The sequence below is a fragment of the Petaurus breviceps genome, unplaced genomic scaffold (assembly GCF_028583685.1).
Source record: "Petaurus breviceps papuanus isolate PSGF00001 unplaced genomic scaffold, PetGlider_PUasm1.0 225, whole genome shotgun sequence".
NCBI classification, from domain to species: domain Eukaryota; kingdom Metazoa; phylum Chordata; class Mammalia; order Diprotodontia; family Petauridae; genus Petaurus; species Petaurus breviceps.
In genome coordinates this window covers 979419-1004983 of record NW_027185889.1, presented here as the reverse complement: position 1 = coordinate 1004983, position 25565 = coordinate 979419, and the positions used below count along the sequence as shown (strand labels likewise).

The 25565-nt window shown below is 37.4% G+C and overlaps 1 protein-coding gene across 3 annotated transcripts in view; it reads right to left on the bottom strand.

The window, feature by feature from the left end:
* Positions 1-8720: 8720 nt before the first annotated feature.
* The window catches only part of TMTC2 (transmembrane O-mannosyltransferase targeting cadherins 2), a 570414-nt gene continuing 553569 nt past the window's right edge, over positions 8721-25565 (bottom strand). For all 3 annotated transcript variants that reach the window (XM_069095096.1, XM_069095099.1, XM_069095097.1), the window contains one exon: positions 8721-11528. In XM_069095096.1, coding sequence (XP_068951197.1) covers positions 11349-11528 — 180 coding nt within the window. In that variant the 3' untranslated portion in view covers positions 8721-11348. The remainder of the gene's footprint in view (positions 11529-25565) is intronic.

The following is a 25565-nucleotide window of genomic DNA, read 5'->3' as shown; positions in this document are numbered from 1 at the left end:
TTGTGTGTTTCTGGGCAAATCACTTAACCCTGTTTGCCTCAGTTTCCTTATTGGGAAAATGAACCGGAGAAGAAAATGGCAAATCATTCTAATATCTTTGCCAAGAAAACCCTAAATGGAGTCATGGAAAGTTGGACGTGACTGAAATGACTAAACAACTGAACAACAACAACCCTTGGTCTAGGCAACTCTAAGATTATGTGTTGCAGATGCTGACTTGTAGGAGTTTCTTCATGTAGGAGTTCCCAATGCCAATGGAATCACATCAATGATCCAGTGATAGATCATATCACCAATCATATTGGTGATCTATAGGAGTAGCTGATCTAATTCCTATCCTTATTGAGATATGCATATATTATATCTGCCTAAGAGAATGTAAACCCTTTGAAGTGAGGGGTCAGTTTCTATATTCCCAGTTCATTGAACATAACAGGCATTCAATAAATGTTCCATGAATTGACTCTGAAGGGAGAGCTCAACACTGCCTTTACCATGGCAAGGCAATAAATAACATAGATAATATTATGAGCATGAAAGCTTCTATATTAGAGGGAGAAATTCTGGCGAGATTTAGAGTGTATGTTTTGTTTGAGGAGCCAAGAGCTGACATGTGGAGAAGGAGCAGTAGCCCAAGAGATAAACTGGATAAAGCAGCACCTAGGATGAATAGCATCTTGGCATGTCGATCCAGAGAAGAATAAGCTTAAACCCTAATACTTCCAATTACTAGATGCAGTTATCCACCTGTTCAAGGATGTATAGATTGTTATATATTAGGCAATGACAGTGGAGAAGTGACTTGTTCCAAGATCATTTGTAGTAGAATGGAATGCCACTAAAAGAGATGAGAATAAGATAATAACAAGAGTAACAATAATAATTAATATTTGAATGTAGCACTTTGAAATTTGAAAAAATATATATTAAAGTATTTAATTCATTCATGGAATTTTAAAGTTTATATTTATAGAAAATATACTATTACATTGTCTGGGGTAGAGGGAAGGTGAGGATAGGTGAATTGTGGTGATAAGTCCCAAGATATTCAATAGGTAATGGACCATGATTATGTATTGTATCTGTAAACAATGTGCAAGTTTTGTCATCTGGTCTAACTGAATTATTGTTATTTCCCCCATAGGCCTACTGACAAGTAATGGTGATTGGTAAGACAGGCCATGTAGGTCACCCTTATCCATCCTTATTATGAATCCAGTCTCTTTTATTCTGCATTGCTCTTAAAGGCAGCAATATAAAGTCTTTCTTTGTGGTCATGGCCAGGAAATCTTGGGGCATTATTTTCCCTTAATGGGAAGAAAAAAGTAGCAAACAGTTACCACTTGTATTGTGATATATGGAAAGAGCTTTGCCCAAGGGGAACCACATGTCTGCAACAATTGAATTTAATTCAAGAAGCATTTGTTAAGAGCCAGGCATCATAGAGGGCACTGAGGATATGAAAACAAATTGAAAATCATACCTGTTGCCTCAAGGAGCTTAAGTATTAAAAGTCAGAGCTCCTAGGTTCAAATCTTAGCTGTCAATCAATCAACAAGCATTTGTTGATGTTTCCTAGATGCCAGACACTGTGTTAACCTCTGGAGATTCAAAGAAAGTAAAAAAAAAAAAATTAACGGCTCTTTCCCTCAGGGAGTTTACATTCTAATGAGAGAGAAGATGAATAAATAACTAGATATATACATATTCAAAGTGTAGGCAATCTCAGAGGAGGAAAGAGGGAATAAGCATTTATTGGAGGAAAGAAAAGAACCCATTGTACAAGGTGGGATTTGAACTGAAGAAAGTCAGGGAAAGTAAAAGGTAGAAGGGAAGAGATTCTAGGCATGGAGGTTTAGGCAGTGCAAAGATACAGATGTGTGTCAGTATAGTTGGGTCATATAATATATGAAAGAGAATATGGGGGAAGAAAAAGATTGGAAAGACAGGAAGAGGCCAAGTAAGGAAGAGGCTTAGCCAAAGAAAGACTTTATATTTGAGATAATGGAAGCATGGAATTTGTTGAGGAATGGATTGAAATGGTCAGACCTGGGCTTCAAGAAGAGATCTGCACAAGCATTGCCTTCACACAGGTTAACCCTGAAGATAAGGGAGCCCTGGCTAAGTAGGTAGAAGCCATCAAAATCAGTTATAACAACAAATATGATGAGATCTGTTGTCACAGGGGTGGCAATGTTCTGGGTCCAAAATCAGTGGCTCGTATGGCCAAGTTGGAAAAGGCAAAAAACTAAGGAAATTACAACCAAATTGGGTTAAATGTATATTTACAGGGGGCGGCTAGGTGGTGCAGTGAATAGAGCACTGGCCCTGGAGTCAGGAGGACCTGGGTTCAAATCCAGCCTCAGACACTTAACACATACACACACACACACACACACACACACACACACACACACACACAAAACTAGCCATGTGACCTTGGGCAAGTCACTTAACCCCAATTGCCCTCCAAAAAGCAAAATATATGTTTTTTTTTTTCAACAAAAAAAGATCACTCTGGCAGCTGAGGGGAAGAAGAATTAGAGTTCAGAGGGGCTTAAAGCAGTGAAACCAATTAGAAGGCTATTTCCATAGTTCAAGCTTCCAATGGGAAGCTGAACCAGGGTTGTGTGTGTAGTCAGGAAATATTCAAGAGATATGCTGAATATTCAAGAGATATGCTGAAGGTAAAAATCACAAGATTTTTCAATGGATTAGACACAGGGAGTGAATAAAGAAATAATAATTGTTATTGTTATCATAACTAGCATTTGTATAGTGCTTTGAGGCTGGCAGGACACTTTATATTTGTTACTTCATTTGAGCCTAACAACAACCCTGTGAAGTAGGTGCTGTGACTATACCCATTTTACAGATAAGAAAACAAACTTTTGAGAGTGATTTGCTCAATTAGCTAAAAAGTATCTGGGCAAGATTAAATTTAAGCCTTGCTGACTCCAAATCCTGGGCTCTAGCCACTGAACCACCCAGTTGACTCTTGATTGTAAACCTGGAAGACAGGGAAGATGGTGGTATGCTTGATAATAAAAGAGAAAATAGGAAGAGGGGAGGGTGTGGGGAGAAAGAAAGTGAGTTATGTTCTAGACATGTCTGAGGTGTTTATGGTACACCCAATGTAAGGTTTTGAAAAGGCAGCTCTACCATTTCTTAGCAGTTACCTCTCTGGGTCTCAGTTTTCTCATATGTAAAATGAGAGAGTTGGCCTACATGGTTTCCAAAGTCCATTCTAGTTCTAAAACAATGATCTGATTCTATAACCTTTAAATACTGGAATGTCTACTGGAAGATAAGTGATCTGCTGTGTGAGTAGGGAATAGAAGTCACACACTCTCTTCTCCCAAAATTCATTGCCTTGGGGAAATATGCAGAATATTTCATTGAGAGTGGGAAGAAGTTAAAAACTAAATATTCTGATCCCCTCTTTTTTTTTTTGCTGGGAAAGGCAGGGCAATTGGGGTTAAGTGGCTTGTCCAAGGTTACACGGCTAGTAAAAGTGTTAAGTGTCTGAGGCCAGATTTAAACTCAGGTCCTCCTGACTGCAGGGTTGGTGCTCTATTTACTGTGCCACCTACCTACTCCAGGTCTCTTCTTTTTTTACCTATCCCATTCTGTCAAAGTCCAATAATTGAAAGAAATTCTTATACTGTGCATGTGTGCGTGCACACACATGTGTACATGTATATTCATATATATGTGTATATATACACATGCATGTATTTACGATGTATACAAATAGTATTTAATAGAATATATTATAAGTACAACAGATGGACAGATAGAAAGAAAGAAAGAAGGAAAGAAAGAAAGAAAGATAGATAGATAGATGATAGATAGATAGATAGATAGATAGATAGATAGATAGATAGATAGATAGATAGATAGATATAGATAGATAATGGATAAGTATTAGGTCTGTCATTTCCTTGGAACAAGGTGCTCCTAGGTAAGAAATCCACTCCATCAATGAAGGGCAGTTCCTTCTATGCAACTTAGAGTCTTTAGAGTTAGACAAGTTAAATGATTTGTCCAGAGTCACACAGTTGGCCTGCATGAATCAGAAGTGATTTCTGAACCCAGATCTACCTTATTCAGCACACCATGATATCTCTATATTAAAATGTAAGTACAAATGCATATTCCAAAGACAAAAATAAGCTCATTTTACACATGAGGAAATGGGGAAGTGGGGAGGGTCAGTAAAATAATTTGTCCAATATTGAAAAACTTTCATCAGAGGCCCCTGTCATTTGACTCTGGGGACAATGTCCTTTCCATTATTCCATTCTGCCCCAAACCATAGATTTTTTTGGACTGTATAATGCTCTTACCTAATATTTCACATAATACCATTAGGTAAAATTAAAGTGAAGATTTTCCTGGATTTTCTTCCTCTTTACAGATATTTTATGCAACGCAAAATGATTCCCAAGACACTGTGGAAATACTAAGGGACATCATTCCTTTTGTTACAAGTATGTCAGATTTTATGATGGACAAATATATTTTTCTTGACATTAAACATGGCAAGTTTCCCAAGTTAAAAATATGCCATGATTCCTGGCCATATCATGGGTTTTTATACAAAGTATTCACTTTATATAGTAAAATATACTACTACTTGGGGCAGCCAGGTAGCACAGTGAGTAAGAGCACCGGCCCCAGTGTTGGGAGGACCTGGGGATCAAATCCCGGGCTCAGATACTCAGCACCACACCCAGAAATAACTGGTCGTGTAACCTTGAGCAAGTTACTTAAGCCCAATTGCTTTTAAAAAAAATATACTACTACCTTATACTGCTAAGAATTTTCACATATGACATTTCTTTTGAAGGGAAGGAAAAGGGGATAAATATTTATATAATACCTACTATGTGCCAATTACTGTACTGAATACTTTAAACATTTGATCTCATTTGATCCTCACAATCATCCCTGGAAGTAGGTGCTATTGTTATCCCCATTTTTCAGCTGAGGAAAATGGGGCAAACAGGTTAAGTGACTAGTTGAGGGTCACAAAAGGGGCAGCTAAGTGGAACAGTGGATAGAGTGCCAGGCCCGAAGTGAGGAAGACTCATCTTTCTCAGTTGAAATCTGGCCTCAAACACTTATTAGCTGTGTGACCCTGTGCAAGTCAGTTAACTCTGTTTTGCTTCAGTTTCCTCATCTGTAAAACAAGCTGGAGAAGGAAATGGCAAACTACTCTAGTATTTCTGATAAGAAAATCCCAAATGGAATCACAAAAGTCAGATACAATAGAAAAATAACTGAACAAGAAGGCCATGTAGATAGTAAACATCTGAAGCTGGATTTGAACTCTTGCCTTTCTTACTTATGATCCAATGTTCCAGTCATTATACTACCTTGTGTACCCTTTGATGCTTACAAGGGCTTAGCAGGGAACTGAGGCAGGACTGGGGGGTAAAGGGAAAATAAGTACATAAAGTCTACTCCAGCTGCCTTAGTTTCCAGTAGATCAAGCATCCATTATCTTGAGAACTAGCCTTTGCTTCACTCATTTGCCTTGAATTTCCCCCCCTCCCCTTCTTACCTGGTGCCACTGATTGATGTCCAAGGACTTGCTGGACCCTGTGTCAGACCTCGATGTCTTCCTCCTCTTTGTCCTGTTGTTTCTATCACTTGCTTACATTCAGCTGCCCACAAGCTCTTGATTTCTATTAACAGTGTTGAGCTGGCCTGCCTCAGGACAAGGGTCCCACAATTTCTCCCAATGGCTTTTGAAAAGGAATCTTGTCATGCATGCTAGGCAATCACCGAGGAGTAAAACCTAAGATTTGGGGTCCAGGTTATGCCATTTATTACCTCATGATCTTGGACAAATTATGATAAATTTCTTCATATATAAAAATGAGACAGTTGGACCAGTTAAATTTTAGAGGCTTTTTCAGCCCTGACTCTATAATCCTTTTGTAATCAGAACTCAGTTAATTATCCCTTCTGTTTTGTTTCCCATTGGAATAGAAGACCTGAGTAAAGGTCTTAGCACTAATGCTGAACTACCCCAGCAACCTTAAATAAGTAAATTTACTCTGAGACTCAATTACCTTATCTATAAGATAAGAATAGGGACAGAGACTCTGATTTCATTGGTATAGGGAAACCCCCACTTCCAATGCAAGTCAACATTTTCGCTACAATTTAGAGCCTTATAGAGTTACCTAGAACATTAAATGAGGAAATAACTTATCCAGGGTCATACAACCAATACCCTTCAGAAACCAAAGTTGAACACAGGTCTTCTTGGCTACAAGGCTAATTCTCTACTCACTCATCCCTATGCCACATTGACTCTTTCCATTTGTATAACCAAGAGAAAAATGAAGTGTCAGTGCAAAGGGGTCTTAATGGTGATAGTTGGAGCTAATATCATTGAAAGACTGAATAAGTTGTGGACCAAATGCAAGAGAATCAATTCTTGTGGAGATAGAAATTGGCATCTGCACCCACCCTGTCTCCTTAGCAGCCACAGCTGCTAAAGACTTGGAAAAGAAACTCATTGGCACTGTGAAATGGTTCAACAGATTCCATTGGATCAATGGAAATTGCATTATATACAAAGATACATTGCCATATGTTTTGTTACTATAGATGCAAAGAATCACGGATTTTCCCATTTTAATTGCAGCAAAAACTTCCTGTATATATTATCCCTTCCTATTAGAATGGGAGCCACTTGAGAGCACAAACTATCTAGCTTTTCTATATGTAACTTCAGCATAAAGCACATAGCAAGTGCTTAATAATTTTCTCTAATTTTCCCTTTCCTCTCTCTATAACTGCCTCTATCTCATTATCTCTCCATTGCTCCCTTTCTTTAGAACACTATTTCTTTCTCTGTCTTAATCACTCTTTCTCTCTGTTTCTCTCTTTTTCTTGATCTCCTATATTTCTCATTTTTTTCTCTCTCATTTTCTTTTTTCCTCTCTCTCAATTTATTCTAAGGTTCTTTCCATAATATGGTTCTAGGCACCATTTTTAGGTGAAAGAAATAGGTACATTAAAGTGACTTCTTAAAAACTACAAAGTTTGTGGTAGAGTAATGATTTAACCTTGACCTTTGGACTCCTGGTCCCAATGTTGTTTGTCATGGAAGATATTAGCAAAGGTCCTTCCAGCATGGCATGCCCACATCAAAAAAGGCACTGTTCTCTATGAGCAAAGCAGAATTGCAGTAGCTCAAATGAAATGTGAGATGTGCAAATTTAGAGACATCTCTGTTCCAAAGGTTCATATGGCTTACCTGTGTCCAACCTGTAGCATACGTTTCAGAGCTCATACAGGTCTGATCAGCCACAGCTGGACACCATACCTTCATTCCAACATAGTGAGGTCACTTTGGTTTTCTTCAAGAACGAAGGACAAGAACCCACTAAGCAAACAAACAACTAACCAACCAACATGTCATAGAGGAAGTTACCTAGGTGGAGCTCCATGTAGCAACTCTATCTGATTCTATGCATGTACAAAAGATGATTCTTACTTCCTTAGCCAGGATACTTAGCATCCTCATCAAACCTCCTCATGTTCCCTAATCCATGGTTTCCTGCTACAAAATGTGGCTCCTCCCTTTGTGGACACAACCTCCAGGTCATTGTGAAATGTCCTATACCTATATCACAAATATGGCAATTGATAGAATGGCATAAAACAGAAGGCCTTGGCTCAAGTGGTTCTCCTGATGCCATTTCCCAGAATGCTAGTTCAACAAAATTATAGGGGTTTGAGGGGGCATGGAAGATTGGGGTTAGGTATCTTGGTCAAATTGGGATGCTGTATCATTTTTGTGTCTTTCATCATAATGAAACTCCATTTGGTTCCTGAATTGAGCCTTATCCAACTGACAGTAATTACCTATTATGTACTACATAATATGTACTGAGACAGACACTCCCCTCCCCAAAAGTCCCTATCCTCAAATAGCTAACACTCTCCTTTAATAGCTATAATTCTCCTAGGGAAAACTCCAATATCACTTCCTTTTAAAAATTATGGTACTTTGAGCAGAACGATAATAACCTTTGCTCAAGGAATGCATAATAGCTATAAGAACTCAAAAGAACATGTATTTGTGGTAATATTAAACTATTACCGTACCAAGAAGAAAAATGCATAAATAGATAAGGCTATGTGTGCTAATTTGAGGATGCAGAGAAATCAGAAAAGGCTTGTTGTAGGAGGCAGCTGAGCCTTGAAGTCAACTAAAGATTCCAAGAAACAGAGTTGAAGAATATTAGGGAGAGGGGGCATTTCAGGAATGGGGGATAGCTTTTGCAGAGACATGGAAGGGTGAGGGGAGATGTCAAATCTGGTGAAAAAAAATAGACCAGTTTGGTTGGAACACAGATAATATGAAGTGGAGTAATATATGTCATCAGTTTGGAAAGACAGACTAGAGCCAAATTGTAAAGAGCTTCAAATGCCAAACAGAAGATTTGGCTTTTTATCCCAGGGGCAATAGGTAATAACTGAAAGTTTTTGAGTGGGGGAAAGACATGGTCAGATTTGTGCTTAAGGAAGGCAATTCTGGTTGTTGTGAGGAAATGGATAAGACAGGGAAGAAACTGGGAGTCAGGAATCTAAATTAGGAGTTTTCAATAAACCAATACACTTTTCTCAATGAGGTATGCTAAAATGAACATATATCTTACATGATTACAATAGACAAAAAGTTTGCAACACAGTATATTTGTTATCAATGCTTTATTGTTGAAAACAAAATTGAATTTCTCTTTTCTGGCACATAAAACAATTATTTCTACAAAAGGAAAGCCTACAAATATTGATAATTTATACAAATAACAGTTTCTCAAAAAATAAAATTTTAATTTAGTAAACTTGTCTTGTGCTCTTTATTTATTTATTTTTAGCACTGTCTGCAATAATCCACCATAAATCCCTGAGCAGAGACACATATTTGTTGATCATGTTTTAACTTCTTTTCCCCCAAAGTTGGTTAGTTATTGAGCCCAGCCCTGTAACTGGAAAGCATCAGGGACATTCTTAAATATCCTCACATCTTTTGACACAGATCTAATCCACAATGCTACTCAGATGCTATGTCAACTTGGAGTGACTCTAGTGGGTGATCAATGGACATTCTTAAGAACCAACAATTTGAAAGGAAGAACAAAAAAGACAGTGAAGGGTTATGACCAGGAAGCCACCAAAGTTCAATAACCATTTTAAATAAATACCACAGTTAAACACTCAATTTATTCATATCTTCATATTAAATTCACTTTAAAAAAATTACGATGAAATAGTGGCAGGAGAAAAATATATTTCTTCCCACCATCTTAGTTTTACCTTGGGCTTCCATGCCTCATTAGGAAAACACTGTGATTTGATAGTCATTCATTTTTTGATCATTTTATCTCAATATTTTTCAGGATAATTCTTTGAAAGAGCCCTCATAGCAACCCTATTCATAAAATGCTCATACAATTTGGCCTTACCAAGCTTAAGAAAAAATAATGCCACAAGAAGAGTACATTAAAATGATTTCTCTTACTGTGCTCTCCTACCTAGTCAAAAACAAAAAGAAAAGAAATTTTAAAAAATATGGTGTTTAGAGACAATGTACAATAAGTTGTATGAATGTCCCATTTCCCTTTTAGCAGTAATCATATAAAAATGAAATGTGAAAGATAAAGCAAAGGAAAAAAAATCTAGTCTAATTTGTAGAAAACTTACTTAACAAAAGGTTTTATTTATTATTTCTTTTTGTTTTCACTCTGGTCAAATAATAAATAAATAAATACATATAGCATTGTACAGGTACTTTCTCCAAGAAGTACTTGTAATGGGATGATGTTTTACCAAGTTGAGTTTTAGTATCAAAGTAGAAATGCGACTTGTGGGGAGCATCTGTCAATGATCTCCCACACTTCACATTAAAAGCCACAGCTCTTATGGAGTTAGCACCGCAGTAGTCACCAACAAGTCATTAAAGGAAATGGTAAATTTGCTAGTGAAAGATGGTGCTTCTGAAGAAAGGAGAGCCTTTGGCAAATGACCTAGAAACTTACGGGCTATGGCTCCACAATACTGCAGCTCCAAATAAATTACTTTTATAAAGTCATTCAGGAAGAGTGTAATAACAACTTGATAGGATAAATCCAAGCTGCAAAGATGCAACAGCATTGCTGTTGGTCATATAGTCAAAAACTAAACAACTATTAGACCCCACTGTCCCAAATGCTATGCAACTGGGAGCCCTCATTACCCAAGTCTCTTGGTCTAATCACTTTGTAAAAAGCAACCTCTTCTGGGAGGTACTAAGCACATTCCTTCCACCCCCATCCCCTCCCACCCCAATAGCTGCTTGTTAGTTTGTGATTAGAATACTTGTAAATTTTGCTGTGACTGAGTTGTTGCTTCAGGCTGAATTTTGAATGGGTAGTTTTGTTTATTTACTTTTTATTGTATTTCACCTGGGGAAATCACACAGTGGTTTTGAAAATTAAGAATAATTTTTAGAAAGTATAACAATCCCATCACACTGCCTGGTCTAAAATATTTTTTGGGGGGGAAAAAGTTGGTAATAATTTGTTTACCACTGAAATTAAAAAAAAAAGTATGACATGTGATATCTTTTGCCCCATTACAACCGCAGGGGGGATGCATGATTAGCTATATATTGCTTATTGTTTCTAGGACAGACAAAACAAGCACTGCTCAGAATAGTGAAGCTAGTGACATCAAAATAAAAAAATATGATGTACACTTGTAAAGAAGGAACTGCAAGAGTCTGACAGATCCTAATATATCAAAAAAAATAGTTCTGTAAGCCTCTGAAATGCTGGATAAGCAGCCTGCCCTAAGAAGAGACACAGCAGCAATTGGACAGACTGCAAATTGGTTAGGATTTCATCTCAATTTTCATTAGAGTCTCTACAAATACCTTAGATTACTCTCTTAACCATTTGTTTTGTCTTCCTGTGGATGGATGGATGCCAGGACATCCTCTCACAGTGCTGATGAAACAAGCTCATTTTCAAAATTTCAATAGAAAACCAGCAAAATTCTAACTCCAATTCCTTTTTGGAATTACTCGGCTTTAAGCGCTCTGATTTAATTTGTTTTTGATGGATGACAGTTAAATCCTTCATGAGGCTCCCACCATCTCCCTTTCTGGCATAACTGTGGTGCCAAAAGCAAGACTAGATCTTCCCTTGAAGCCATGATGTCCACTGCCCTTGAGCATGAGGTCCATTGGGAGTTCCTGGAAGTCCTTTTTTGTTTTTTGTTTTTTTTTTTTTCCCCTTAAATCGGCTTAGAATCAGAGAAGACATTCCTAGCCTCCTGGGTCATGTTTTCGAAGTTTTTAAGCCCTGTTTTTCCATGATGTTCCACAGTTTGCGGAGGTTGGACCGGGTGATGACATCATCAGGTTTCAGCTGGAGGGCCTGCAGGTAGTTGGCCTCAGCTTTGAGAAGCCGGCCGTTGAGATGGAGAATGGCTCCAAGATTCATCAGGGCAGCCGGATACTGGAACAGGAGAAAGGAAGGGAAAACGATTAAGGGGGCATTTCAAGTTTCCCTTCTCTGAAGACAAAAAAACTTCAGTCACTTATGCAAATTATTCCCTTTGTCTTGGAGGCATTTCATAGAAGCATTTTTACAATTTATATAAATAGACCAAGATAACCAGAAGAAAAGTTTTCAACAAGCTGCTGTGTGCTTTATGCCTTAAATGGGACAGGAGCCTGGAGAAAGAACATTTATTGTTTTTGTGTGTGGTTTTTTTTGTCTAATGGGGACACACAGACAATACATGAAGACTTTATATGCAGTAATCTAGTCAGACAGTACTTTCCTTGGGCAGGAAAGTTAAAAGTGATACTATTTCAAAAGGAAAGAATTGAATTTTATTTAAATCCAGTGCCAAGAATTTTGAAAATAAATGGAGAAAAACTGACATATCAGTGTCTTTCTATCCTGTTTCCTACCTGCACCCATTCTTCCCATTCCATAAAAATGGAAAGACAATGCAATAAGGTTATGATCATATTTTCCTGGGAGGAGGAGGAAAAACTAGGAAATTCAGCTGGAGCTATGGAATGTCCCAGACAAAGAGCCTATCTTTGTCAAAGGTCGACCATGTTATTTATCTAGAACTTTCACTCTCTTTATGCCTTTAATGCTTAAAGGTCCTGCTGGAGAGAAAAATATCAGACACAGAGGAATTTAGATGGGCTAGACCTGGGATTTCATTAATATGGAGAATTCCAGGATGTAGATATTCCCTCTAATAGTTCAATATCTCCTCTGCAACCTAGAGTTTTAGAGAATGCCTAGGACAAATTTCTTTTCTATGATCACACAGCCAGTACATATAAAAGGTATGATTTGAACTCGAGTCCTCCAGGTTCTTTGAAGACAGCTCTCTTTCCACTATATGATGCAATCAGCAATAAATAAAACAAGCAAAGCTCTAGCTTTGTGAGAAACATTTGTTATACATAGATTTCCTAAACGATATAGTACTCATTCATATATATGTATATGTATATATATATATATATATCGACATATATTTATATTTTATAAATAATAGTAGCTAATATTCATATAACACTGTATACCAGGCACTGTGCTAAATGCTTTACAATTATTTCATTTGATCTTCACACAACCCTGGGAGGTAGGTGCTATTATTGTCCCTATTTTACAGGTGTTTATTAACTAAGGCAAAGATAAGTGACTTGCCCAAGGCCACACAGCTAGTAAGTGTTTGAGGTTGGATTTGAACTCAGGTCTTACTGACTTCAGATTCAGTGCTCTGTTCACTTTACTGAAGACCAATCACTGAAATCAAGACTGAGATTTTAAAATGCAGGATCAAAAAAGGTAAAAAGGAAAAAAAAAAGGCTAGCTTCAGTTGTGGCTTACAACACTACTGAAAAGTTTGTTCCCCTAATTACTTAAAGCATGGCCAAAACAACCAACCAACGAATCAACCAACCAAAATGAAATAAAATGTGGCCTAAAGGGGAAAAAAAAATACTTTGGTGTCTGAAAGCTGTTCTCTCCCTTCTCTGTACTCTCCTCATTTCCCAGTACATCCTGGATGGCTACCCAGCAAGAAAAAAAATCCTGACAGTCTCATAATTACTCATTTTGAATCTCAGTTAAAACAACAACTACTCTCTTCCAGAGAGCAAAATCAGGTTTCCAGGTAACAAAGTGTGGATTGAGCTCTAACACCTCCTCCAAAACATGTCCTTGTTATCATTTCAAACGTTAAGCACATCCAGGACTTTTACTGTGACTTATTCAAACACACACACATACACTCTCTCACACATGCACATGCACACACACATACAAACAAACCTTTTCAGCTGTAGAGTAAGACCATTTTTTCTACTTAACAAATGAGGAAATCAAGGCAGACTCCTCGGATAAAGACAGACATTATTAGACGCTGCCATGTGTCTCCAAGGTGAGTTTCTCTTCATTTTCCCATGCTGGCTTTTCATACATGTTAGAAAATGTTTCAAAAGGGATTGAAACAAAAAGCTTTGTTTTCCCCACCCCACTTTTTTTTTTTATTAGAACCGTCTCCTTTCCAAGCATCTGGTTGACATTGTTAGATGACAAGGGACTATAAAGCAATAAGGCTCTTCTTGTTTTTTTCTTTTTGTATAACTTGTATATCCCAATGAATGCCATCCTCCAAACAGTTATATTTAGCCATCTCTTTGCTTATTTCAATAATGCTTTACTGTGAGGCCTGGAAAGCGCAGCCAGCAGACACAGAGGCAGGCCCGGAACAGGCCTGATCAACTCCAAGGGCAAGTCTTCCCACCAACCACAAGGGCCACTACTAGGCCTATCACCAAAGGGCTGGGACTGGAAAGAGCAAGGTAAGAAGCAAATACAGGGACCCCTGTCCTGGACAGCAAACACTCCAGCAGACATAGGGCAGAAATTTAAAAAAAAAAAAGCCCCTTTCAGGACCTCCAAAGACCAGGATGACAGAGTGAATCTCACTTGCTCCAAACCCCCCCCTCTGACCCTGAAAACATAGTAACTCTTGACCCAAAGCAAAACCCTCTACAGTAAAGGCTTGGGATCCTAGAGGAAGGGTGTGGCTAGGACCCTGCCTCAAAACGGGTAGGAAGCAGACTACAAAGACTCTAGAGTCCTACTGTCCTCAGAGGGAGGAACCAAACTCAGAGGGAGACAATGTGGACTCCACACCCAAACCTGAAACTTCAACAGGGAATGGGTCCCAAGCACAGAAGGCTCTCCTAGATGAGATCAAAAGGAACTTTGAAAACAAAATGAGAGAGATAGAAGACAAAATGAATAATTCTCTCAAAATGAAATTAGAAACAAAAGCAGGATTAGAAAAACATTATAATGAGGAAAATATCTCTCTAAAAAGAAATGTGTATGATATGGAAAAGGAGCTTCAAAAATTAACTGAGGAAAATGATTTGCTAAAAACCAGAATTAACCAAATGGAAACATATAACTCTATGAGGAACCAAGAATTAGCCAAGCAAAACATCAAGAATGAAAAATTAGGAAAAGAGGTAAAATACCTCAAAGAAAAAATAACTGACTTGGAAAACAGATCCAGGAGAGATAATCTGAGAATCATAGGCCTACCAGAAAATCATGATGAAAAAATGAGCCTGAACAACATTCTCCAAGAGCTCGTTAAGGAAAACTGCCCTGAGATACTAGAACCTGAGGGTAAAATAGAAATCGAAAGAATCCACCAGACACCTGCTGAAAGAGATCCCAAACTGAAAAGTCCTCAAAATGTTGTGGCCAAACTTCAGAACTACCAAATAAAAGGGAAAATGCTTCAAGCAGCCAGAAAGAAACAATTCAAATATCAAGGGTCCACAGTGAGGATTGCACAGGATTTGGCAGACTCTACACTGAAAGATCAGAGGCAGTGGAATTCAATTTTCCAGAAGGCAAAAGAGCTCCGGTTACAACCAAGGATCACCTACCCAGCGAGAATGAGCATATTCTTCCAGGAAAAGAGATGGTCATTCAATGATAGAACAGAGTTCCAGACCTTCTTGATAAAAAAGCCAGAACTCAATGGAAAATTCAACCTCCAATTATGAGATGCAACAGTGACTTAGAAAGGTAAACAAGGGAAACACACATACACCCTGCTATTTGATAAGAGCAAACTGGTTATAGACAAGTAGAGGGTATGAGTATAAAATACACAAAACTACAATTAAAAAAAATCTTATTAAGGGCTACAAAGGGGCTGCAATGGAAGAAAGGGAATGAATGAAGTGGAAAAGGGTAAATTATGCCTCACAAAGAGGCATAAAAACTGTATAGCAGAGGAAAAGAAGGGAGGGAGATAGGAATCATATGAGCTTTTCCCTGATTGGTTCTAGTACAAGGAGGGAATAACAACCAGTTAAGCATAGGATTCTATGGAGAAGAAATGCAAAAAGTATCATTTTAGAGGGAAAGAGGGGAGGGAGAGGAGCTTCGCATGAGATTTGTTCCTCTCACACTTGGTGCGAAGAAGAAATAACATACTTCATTAAGTATAAAAATATCCTACAGGCAGTAGGAGGGGGAAAGGGTTATGAAAGGGGGGTGGGAGTGGTTTGTAGGGAGGGAAGAAGTAAGGGGAAAGGGGAGAAAAAGGGAGGGGGGCTGATAAGGGAATACTGAGGGAGGCGGTGGTCAAAAGGAAAACTATTAAGGAAGGGAAAGGAGAAGGGGGGGAAATATGAACACTAACAGGGGTGCGAAAAGGAAGGAGGGAAAGAAACAGATAACAATAATGACTGTAAATGTGAATGGAATGAACTCTCCAATAAAGCAGAGATGGATAGCAGAATGGATTAGGAATCGCAATCCTACAATATGCTGTTTACAAGAAATACATCTGAAACAGCGGGATACACACAGAGTAAAGGTAACAGGCTGGAGTAAAATATATCATGCCTCAGCTAAAGTAAAAAAAAGCAGGGATAGCAATCCTTATCTCAGATAAAGCAAAAGCAAAAATTGACCTAATTAAAAGAGATAAGGAAGGAAACTATATCCTGTTAAAAGGCATCATCGGGAATGAAGCAATATCATTACTTAACATATATGCACCAAGTAGTGTAGCATCCAAATTCCTAGAGGAGAAGTTAAATGAATTAGAGGAAGAAATAGATAGCAAAACTATACTAGTGGGAGACCTTAATCTCCCCCTCTCTGAACTTGATAAATCCAACCTCAAAATAAACAAGAAAGAAGTTAAGGTGAACAGGATTTTAGAGGGGATAGGTATGATAGATCTCTGGAGAAAACTGAATGGGAATAAAAAGGAATATACATTCTTCTCAGTGGTTCATGGCACATATTAAAAAACTGACCACGTTCTAGGACATAAAAACCTCACAATTCTATGCAGTAAGGCAGAAATATTAAATGCATCCTTCTCAGATCATGATGCAATAAAAATTATATGCAATAAAGGGCCAGGGAAAGACAGACTAAAAACTAATTGGAATTTAAAAAATTTAATCCTAAAGAATGAGTGGGTCAAACAAGAAATTATAGAAACAATCAATAATTTCATTCAAGAGAATGATAATAAGGAGACAACACACCAAAATTTGTGGGATGCATTAAAGGCAGTTCTTAGGGGAAGTTTTATATACCTGAGTGCATACATGATTAAATTAGAGAAAAGGGAGCTCAACGAATTGGGCATGCAATTGAAAAACCTAGAAAAAGAACAAATTCAAAATCCCCAATTAAATACTAAATTAGAAATATTGAAAACCAAAGGAGAGACTAATAAAATTGAAATTAAGAAAACTATTGAATTAATACATAAAACCTAGAGCTGGTTTTATGAAAAAAAAAAAACAAAATTGATAGACTTTTATTCAATATGATATAAAAAAAGAAAGAAGAAAACCAAATTATGAGTATCAAAAATGAAAAGGGTGAATCTACCTCCAATGAAGAGGAAATCAAAACAATAATTAGGAATTATTTTTCCCAATTGTATGCACATAAATTTCACAATCTTAGCGAAATGGATGAATATTTACAAACATACAAGTTGCCCAGGTTAACTGAAAAGGAATTAAATTACTTAAATAACCCCATCTCAGAAAAAGAAATTGAACAAGCCATCAGTCAACTCCCTAGGAAAAAATCTCCAGGGCCAGACAGATTTACTAGTGGATTCTGTCAAACATTTAAAGAACAATTGATTAGAATACTCTACAAACTATTTGGGAAAATTAGTGAAGAAGGAGTCCTACCAAATTCTTTTTATGACAAAAATATGGTATTGATATCTAAATCAGGAAGAGATAAAACAGAGAAATAAAATTATAGACCAATTTCCCTCATGAATATAGATGCAAAAATTCTAAATTAAAAAGCAGCAAAAAGACTACAGCAACTTATCTCAAGAATAACACACTTTGATCAGGTAGGATTTATTCCAGGAATGCAAGGATGTTTTAATATTAGGAAAACCATCAGTATAATTGATCATATCAACAATAAAACTAGCAGAAACCCCATGATCATCTCAATAGATGCAGAAAAGTTTTTTGACAAAATACAACATCCATTCCTATTAAAAACATTAGAAAGTGTAGGAATAAATGGAGCCTTCCTTAAAATAATATGTAGCATCTATTTAAAGCCATCAGCAAGTATTATATGTAATGGGGAGAAACTAGAAGCATTTCCCATAAGATCAGGGGTGAAACAAGGGTGTCCACTATTACCCTCTTATTCAATCTGGTACTAGAAATGTTAGCAGTAGCAATAAGAGAAGAAAAAGAAATCAAAGGAATCAAATCAGGCAAAGAAGAGACCAAGATATCATTCTTTGCAGATGATATGATGATATACTTAGAGAATCCTAGAGAATCAAGTAAAAAACTACTTGAGACAATGAATAAATTTGGCAAATTTGCAGGATATAAAATAAACCCAAATAAATCCTTACCATTCCTATATATTTCCAATGAAATTCAACAGCAAGAAGTAGAAAGAGAAATCCCATTTAAAGTTACTGTAGACATCATAAAATATTTGAGAATCTACCTGCCAAAACAAACTGAGGACCCGTATGACCACAACTACAAAACACTTTTCACACAAATAAAGTCAGATCTAACTAATTGGAAAATTATCAATTGCTCGTGGCCGGGTCCAGCTAATATAATAAAAATGACAATTTTACCTAAATTAAATTATATATTTAGTGCCATACCAAGTAATTTACCAAAAAACTACTTTATAGAGCTAGAAAAAATAGTAACAAAATTCATTTGGAAGAGTAAACGGTCCAGAATATCAAGGGAATTAATGAAAAGAAATGCTAGGGAAGGTGGATTAGCTATACCAGATTTCAATCTGTATTATAAAGCAGCAGTCATCAAAAGTACTTCTTGCTGGCTGAGGAATAGAGGAGTGGATCAATGGAATAGATTAGGCACATGAGATTCAGAAGTCAACGACTATAGTAATCTATTGTTTGAGAAACCTCCAGACCCTGGTTTTTGGGATAAGAACTCACAACTGCTGGGAAAACTGGAATATAGTATCGCAGAAACTGGGCATAGACCATTATCTAACATCATATGCCAAAATCAAGTCTAAATGGGTGCATGACCTAGGTATAAAGGTTGATACTGTAAGCAGTCTCTTAAAACAAGGAATAGTTTACCTATCAGACGTGGAGAGGGAAAGACTTTATGACTAAACAAGAATTAGAGAACATTATAAAATGTAAAATGGATAATTTTGACTACATGAAATTGAAAAGCTTGTGTACAAACAAAGCCAATGTAACCAAGATTAAGAGGGAGGTGGGAAATTGAGAAAGAATCTTTACAACCTATGTCTCTGACAAAGGATTCATTTCTAAAATATACAGAGAATTGAGTCAAATTTATAAGACTACAAGTCATTTCCCAAATGATAAGTGGTTAAAGGATATGAACAGGCAGTTTTCAGAGAAAGAAATTAAAGATATCTATAAGCACATGAAGAAATGCTCTAATACACTATTGATTAGAGAAATGCAAATCAAAACAACTCTGAGGTACCACATCTCACAAGTCAGATTGGCTAAGATGACAAAACAGGAAAATGACAAATGCTGGAGAGGAGATGGGCAAATTGGAATACTAATGCATTGCTGGTGGAGTTGTGAACTGATCCAGCCTTTCTGGAGAGCCATCTGGAATTATGCCCAAAGGGCTATAAATACTTTCATACCCTTTGATCCAGCAATACCACTCCTAGGGTTATATCCCAAAGAGATCATAGAAGTGGGAGAAGAACCCATATGTACAAAAATGTTTATAGCAGCTCTTTTTGTGGTGGTAAAGAATTGGAAATTAAGGGGGTGCCCATCAATTGGGGAATGGCTGACCAAGTTGTGGTATATACATGTTATGGAATACTATTGTGCTATAAGAAACGAGGAGCAGACAGTCTTCTTATTTACCTGGAGAGGCTTATACAAACTGATGCTGAGTGAGAAGAGTAGAACCAGGAGAAATTTGTACACAATTACAGACACAATGTATGTGTGATGACCAACTTTGATAGACTGGACTCCTCTCATCAATGCAGTGATATAACTCAATCCCAAAAGACTCATGATGGAGAGAAATATGTGCATCCAGAGAAAGAACTAGAAAGAACTGAGTTTATATCCAGGTGGAAGCAAAATACCTGATCTTTTTCCTTCTCTTATTTGGTTTTATGTCCTGTTTACCATTTTTCATTCCAGCTGATACAATCCGTCTTTATAACCTGACTATTGTATAATGTGAAAGTATTTACAGATCCTATACTTGACTATATGCCGCCATAGGGGGAAGAGAGGGGGACAAAATGTGAAACTCAAGGAATTGTGGAATTGAATCCTGTAAACTAAAAGGAAACAAATTAATTAAAAAATACAAAAATACAAAAAAAAATGCTTTACTCTTTGAAATGTGATCAGAGTAGTTCTTTTGAATCTACCAGCAAAGGGATGTTATGATATCCAAAGGAAGAGTCAGTTTTGTTCTTCTATACATACTTTTTAAAAAAACGAAATGGTATTATTTAGATTGACTCCAAAAAATTCTTATACATTTTCCAAAATCCAACCTAACGGCCATGCAATATTCACAGTGCTCATGGTTACATGCATGGTGCTCAGTCACAGGAGCACAACATTTATTCAGACACCAGAAAACCAAATCCCAACAAAAGAAAACCAATCCATCATAGCAATATAGAAGTTAATGCACCACGATGTAGCAGAGAGCCACACCATCCTTTAGCCTTCCCACAAACCAACAGAAGCTTACCTGGTAAACACCAACTTTTACTCATAAGCCCATCTATCTCATCTATCTCCTTGCCTGAGTGTCCTCTCTCTCTCCCACTGTCTAGCTGCTCTGATTCCCAGCTTCCTGTGGGTTCTGCTCTACCCTTCAGCAAACCCTCCCACCATAGGCTCCATGTGACCACATTCAGTCTATTGGGTGGCAGAGTTTATTTTCAAAGAAGGGAAGGTCTTCAAATTCCCTTAGGTTTATTAAGTGACAGGGAAGATCTTCAAATTTCCATTACCATTACACTACCCTAAGGAATGGGGGCCCACCACCAAGGAGGAATTTTGAAAAACAAAATATAACAATAAAGACATAAAGGGTCTAAAAGTATTTTCATGAGAATTTCCTCAGAATTTTTGAAAGGACAGAAATTATATATGCACATATATTTATATGTATGCACAATACACACATATATATACACACATGTATACATAATGTACAAATACACACACCCCTAGCATCGTTTACAGTGAGACACTTTGGGACAATGCTGATTTCACAGCATGTTCATGGGGGAGTGGGGAATAGAACAATAACAATCATCCCATTATTTAATCATCATGCCTCAGTGGAGAGGGGAAATGAATAAATATTTATTAAGCACCTACTATGTGTGAGGCACTATATTAAGTGCTTAACAAATATTATCTCATTTTATCCTCAGAACAATCTTGGGAAGTAGGTGCTATTATTGTCCTTATTTTACATTTGAGAAAAATGAGGAAGACAAAGGTTAAGTGACTTACCCAGGGTCATACAATTAGTAAGTGTCAGAGGTCAGATTTGAACTTAGATCTTCCAGGTGAAGTACTTCACCACTTCCCTAGCTCTTACTGGTTGTAAAAAATGCTGTAAAAACTAACTTTTGTTTCTTCTTGTTTTCTGCCTATGTGTCCTATCTCTACAGGTTGATTATAAAATCTTGAGTTATATATTTTTGCATCACCCAAGAATATTTAGCACAGTAATATGGTACTGTAGGAGTACAAAAATCCTGCAGGTGTGATGAAGTCTTCACTTGCAGATGTGTTCAGCAGCAAGGAAAAGGCTTTTATGACTTCAAGAAGTCTTTTCATCTAGTTTTGTGTGTGTGTGTGTGTGTAGGCTTAAACAAAGATAAAGACTGACAAACAAAGCTAAATTTAATGTCTTCATTAATGAAGCAGTGTGGTCCAACATAAAAATCCACAAATTTAGAATTGGAGGGCCCAGGTTCAAATCCCAGCTCTGACAGTTACCGCCTGTGTAATATTAGGGAACTGATTTTCCTTCTTGGGAAGTTAGATTGTTCATCTTAAAAACAAAAAAAGGGAGGAGGTGTAATGTTAACGGAACAGCAAGATCTTCCCAGTCCATTAACTGACCTGTGTGACCTGCTTTGAGCTCTGGCCCACCTCACAGCTGTGATATGGCCTGAGTCACATGGAATTAAGAATGGGAGGTGCTTGCCCAATGGAATTGAAACTGAAAATGTTGGGGAGAGAGAGTTCAGTGTGTGAGAAGCAGAGCAGAGGGAGTGAGAGTGACAGTGCTCAGAGGGAAAAACATCTTGAGTCAGTAAAGGGAAGAACTAGTCTAAGGAAACTTGTTTGTAGGGAGGCCTAACAAGTAAGAATGCCTAAGATGTTGGTGCACCCTGGAGTTGTGAGGATCAATACCTTGTTAAATATTACCTCCTGGTATTCTAACCCAAATACATACTTTGGTTTTGCATTTAATAAAGAGAATTTGTTATATTTTGTGAATTTACTCTGGAAATATGTCTGTATAGTCACAGCAGCTGCTATACCCATAGCATCACATTGGTGTTACAGGGGTGGTTTGGATAAAATGAACTCTAAAGTCCCTCTTTAAAGTCCCTCCCCACTCTAAATCAATTCTCTATTCTCTTCACCCAATGCAAAAGTAAAAGCAAGTCTTCTTTCAACAATGAAATTATTTCACTTAATGATTTTTTACTATCAAGAAGCTAGAAGTGATTGCATGAGAAGGATGAAGATGTAAGCAGTTTCCATATGACCAAATAAACAGCTGTGGAAGATCCAAACAAAAGACTGCCCACCCTAGCTTGATAACCCAAATGCAAGGACTTCAGGTGACTGTATGGCTGATTAAACACTGGCGTCAACACTCCCTGCCAGCTGTAACTCACAGTCCAGAAAAACAGTCAACCAACCCTAATTGCTGATGTTTTCTCTTACACACTTCATCTTTTATTGAAGACAGCTGATGAAACTTTTCAGCATATTAACAAAGGCAGTCAGCAGCTCTAACATAGGGCTTGTAGCTCTGCACAACAAATGACAGCACCTACTTCTTCACAGAATCCAAAGGAGAAACAGATCTTCCCTCATTTCCTTAAAGAGGACAGATGCTTTACATCAAATGGTCTGACTGGCAGCTCTATTGAGGCAGCAAATGACGTCTTTCAGAGTCTAGGGGGAATTCAGCCCTTATTGTGATATTCTTATGGTCTTTTGAGGATTCTTTAGCTTCAGGGAGAAAGCAACAGAATTAAAATCATATGTTTGGCCAAAGTTCAATAACAATGGAGATTGTTTTTCTTCTTCTACAAGGGGTAGCTCTCCCACCCCCAATTCTGGGCAATTGTAGCACCTCAGTAGCAAGGCAAGAATGGAGTTAAGGAATGAAAGCAATTACAAACTGAGGAGGTGGGCAGAGATAGGTGGGTTCATTCAACAAGCATTTATAAATACCTTCAATATGGTAAACATTTGGAATACAAAAAAAAAGAAAGCAAACAAAAATAGCCTCTTTCCTCAAGGAATTTGAAGTCTTTTGGGATTTCAAAATGGTTGATTAAGTTGTGCTAAGAATGTGAATGACTAGATATAGCTATCATGGAAATTGAGAGATGTTAATTACCTTAGTGGCCATCTAGTCTTACACAGGCATGAAAGAAATTCACCGTATAACCAACCCAACAAATGGTCATCCAAGCTCTAATAGATGGACCTCCAAGGAAGGTGAAGACACCATCTCTTGAAGCAGACCATTCCACTCTTCCACAGTCCTAAACTGCTGGAAGTGGTCCAGGACAATGAGCCTAAATTCACTTCTTTGCAACTTCTATTCATTGTTTCTTGTTTGGGGCCCTGAAGTCAAACAGAATAAGCCTGGAACTTCCTGAATATACCAGCCATTCAGATGCTTGATGGCAGCTCCAACATAAACTGGAGAAGGGCTGAACAAATGATGGTATATAAATGGAATGGAATACTGGTGGGTGGTAAGAAAAGAGGAGAAATATGGTTTCAGAGAAACCTAGGCAGACTTATATGAACTAATGTAGAGTGAAGTGAGCAGAACCAGGAGAACACACACACAAACATATGTGTATGTGCAAGTGTATATGTATATGTGCATGTGCACACTAATACAACAAAAAACAACTTTGGAAAAATTAAGAACTCTGGTCAGTACAGTGACTGGTCATGATTCCAGAGAACCCATAATGAAGCATATTACCCACCCCTTGAAAAACAGATGCTGGACTCAAGGAGAAGAATAAGATATATTTTTGGACATGGTCATTGTACAAATTTGTTTTACTTGATTTTACATATTTGTTAGCAAAGTTTTGTTCTTTTTATTTGCATTGCAGTAAGAGGGAGAAAATGAATATTTATTAAATGTTTTTAAGGAAAAATTCAGAAAATGCTTAAATAGTCACTTAGAGAGTATGGAATGACTAATATGAAAATACATTTTGCATAAATGCATATGTATAATGTATGTCAAGTTGCTTTATTGTCTCAAGGAGAGGGGAAGGAAGGAAGAGAGGGAGAGAATTTGGAACTCAAAATTAAAAAAAATGTTAAAAATTTGTTTTTACATGTAATTGGGGAAAAAGAAAATATTCATAGAAAACAAAAGAAAGAGTATGGAAGCAAAGGATCTAGTTTGATGTTACAATAAGAATGATGTTGAAATTTCATCAATGATTGCATAGAACAGAAATGACCAAGTGAATGTAGACAATGAATCGGTTGCCTACTGTGAATTCAATACTGGAACTTCCTGAATATACCAGCATCACTGTGAATACATGAATAAACAATGACCAAATAGATGACTGGATGGAGAATAAAGAATGTTCACCTGAGACTGAGTCTTCCTTCACCCCATCCTGCCCCCAACTCCTGTCTCCTATAGTTCCAAAAGAGAGAATGGCAATAAAAGGTTAGAAATCACATTCTATCCCATACAGCAAATATGAATCCTTTGTTTTTTAAACCTCTCTTAGTTTTTTGAGAAAAGTATTCCTGGGGAAGGGCACCAGATAATCTGAGCATATATGGCACTGAATGACAGCAACATCATATTCTTACAATAACAGGTACAATAATGAGGCAGTTAGTTGGCACAATGTATACAGCTCCAGCCTTGGAGTCAGGAAGACTCACATTCCTGAGTTCAAATGTGGTCTTGGACACATGTTAGCTGTGTGACCTTGGGTAAGTCACCTAACCCTGTTTGCCTCAGTTTCCTCATGTGTAAAATGAGCTGGAGAAGGAAATGGCAAATCACTCCAGTATCTGCCAAGAAACCCCTAAATGGGGTCACAAAGAGTCAGATATAGCTGAACAAAAACAACTACAAATCTTAGGATTATAAATTTATTTAGGCCCTAAAGGACATAGAACTCTCACCACCTCCCATTTTGTAAATAAGGAAACTAAGGACCAGAATGGCCTAAGGAGAATTGCCAGTATTATACAACTAGTAGCTATGAGGCAGGATTTGGGTCCAGATCACCCTAACTCCAAGGCCAGTGCTCTATTCACTATATTATGTTGCTACTTGCTAAAATTATATTTGACCCTTTTGATCCCATACCTTCTAGGACACTGTTCCATCTATCATTCCTTCTTTTTACACCTCAGTGTCTTACCCTTTTTTTTACTTTTTCCCCTCTAATGAAAAATAATGCCCAGGTCTCTCTATTCTTTTATAACAGACCTTTGATTTAATTAGGGTAAGCATCTTCTGATGTGAAAACTCCCTCTATTAATCGGAAATGGAATTGTTGGGGTCACCAAAGCATTAAGTGACCTGCCCAGTAACACACAGATGGTATGTATCAGAAATTATATGTAAACTCAGGCCTTTCTGACCCTGAAGACATAGTAGGGGTTTCAGA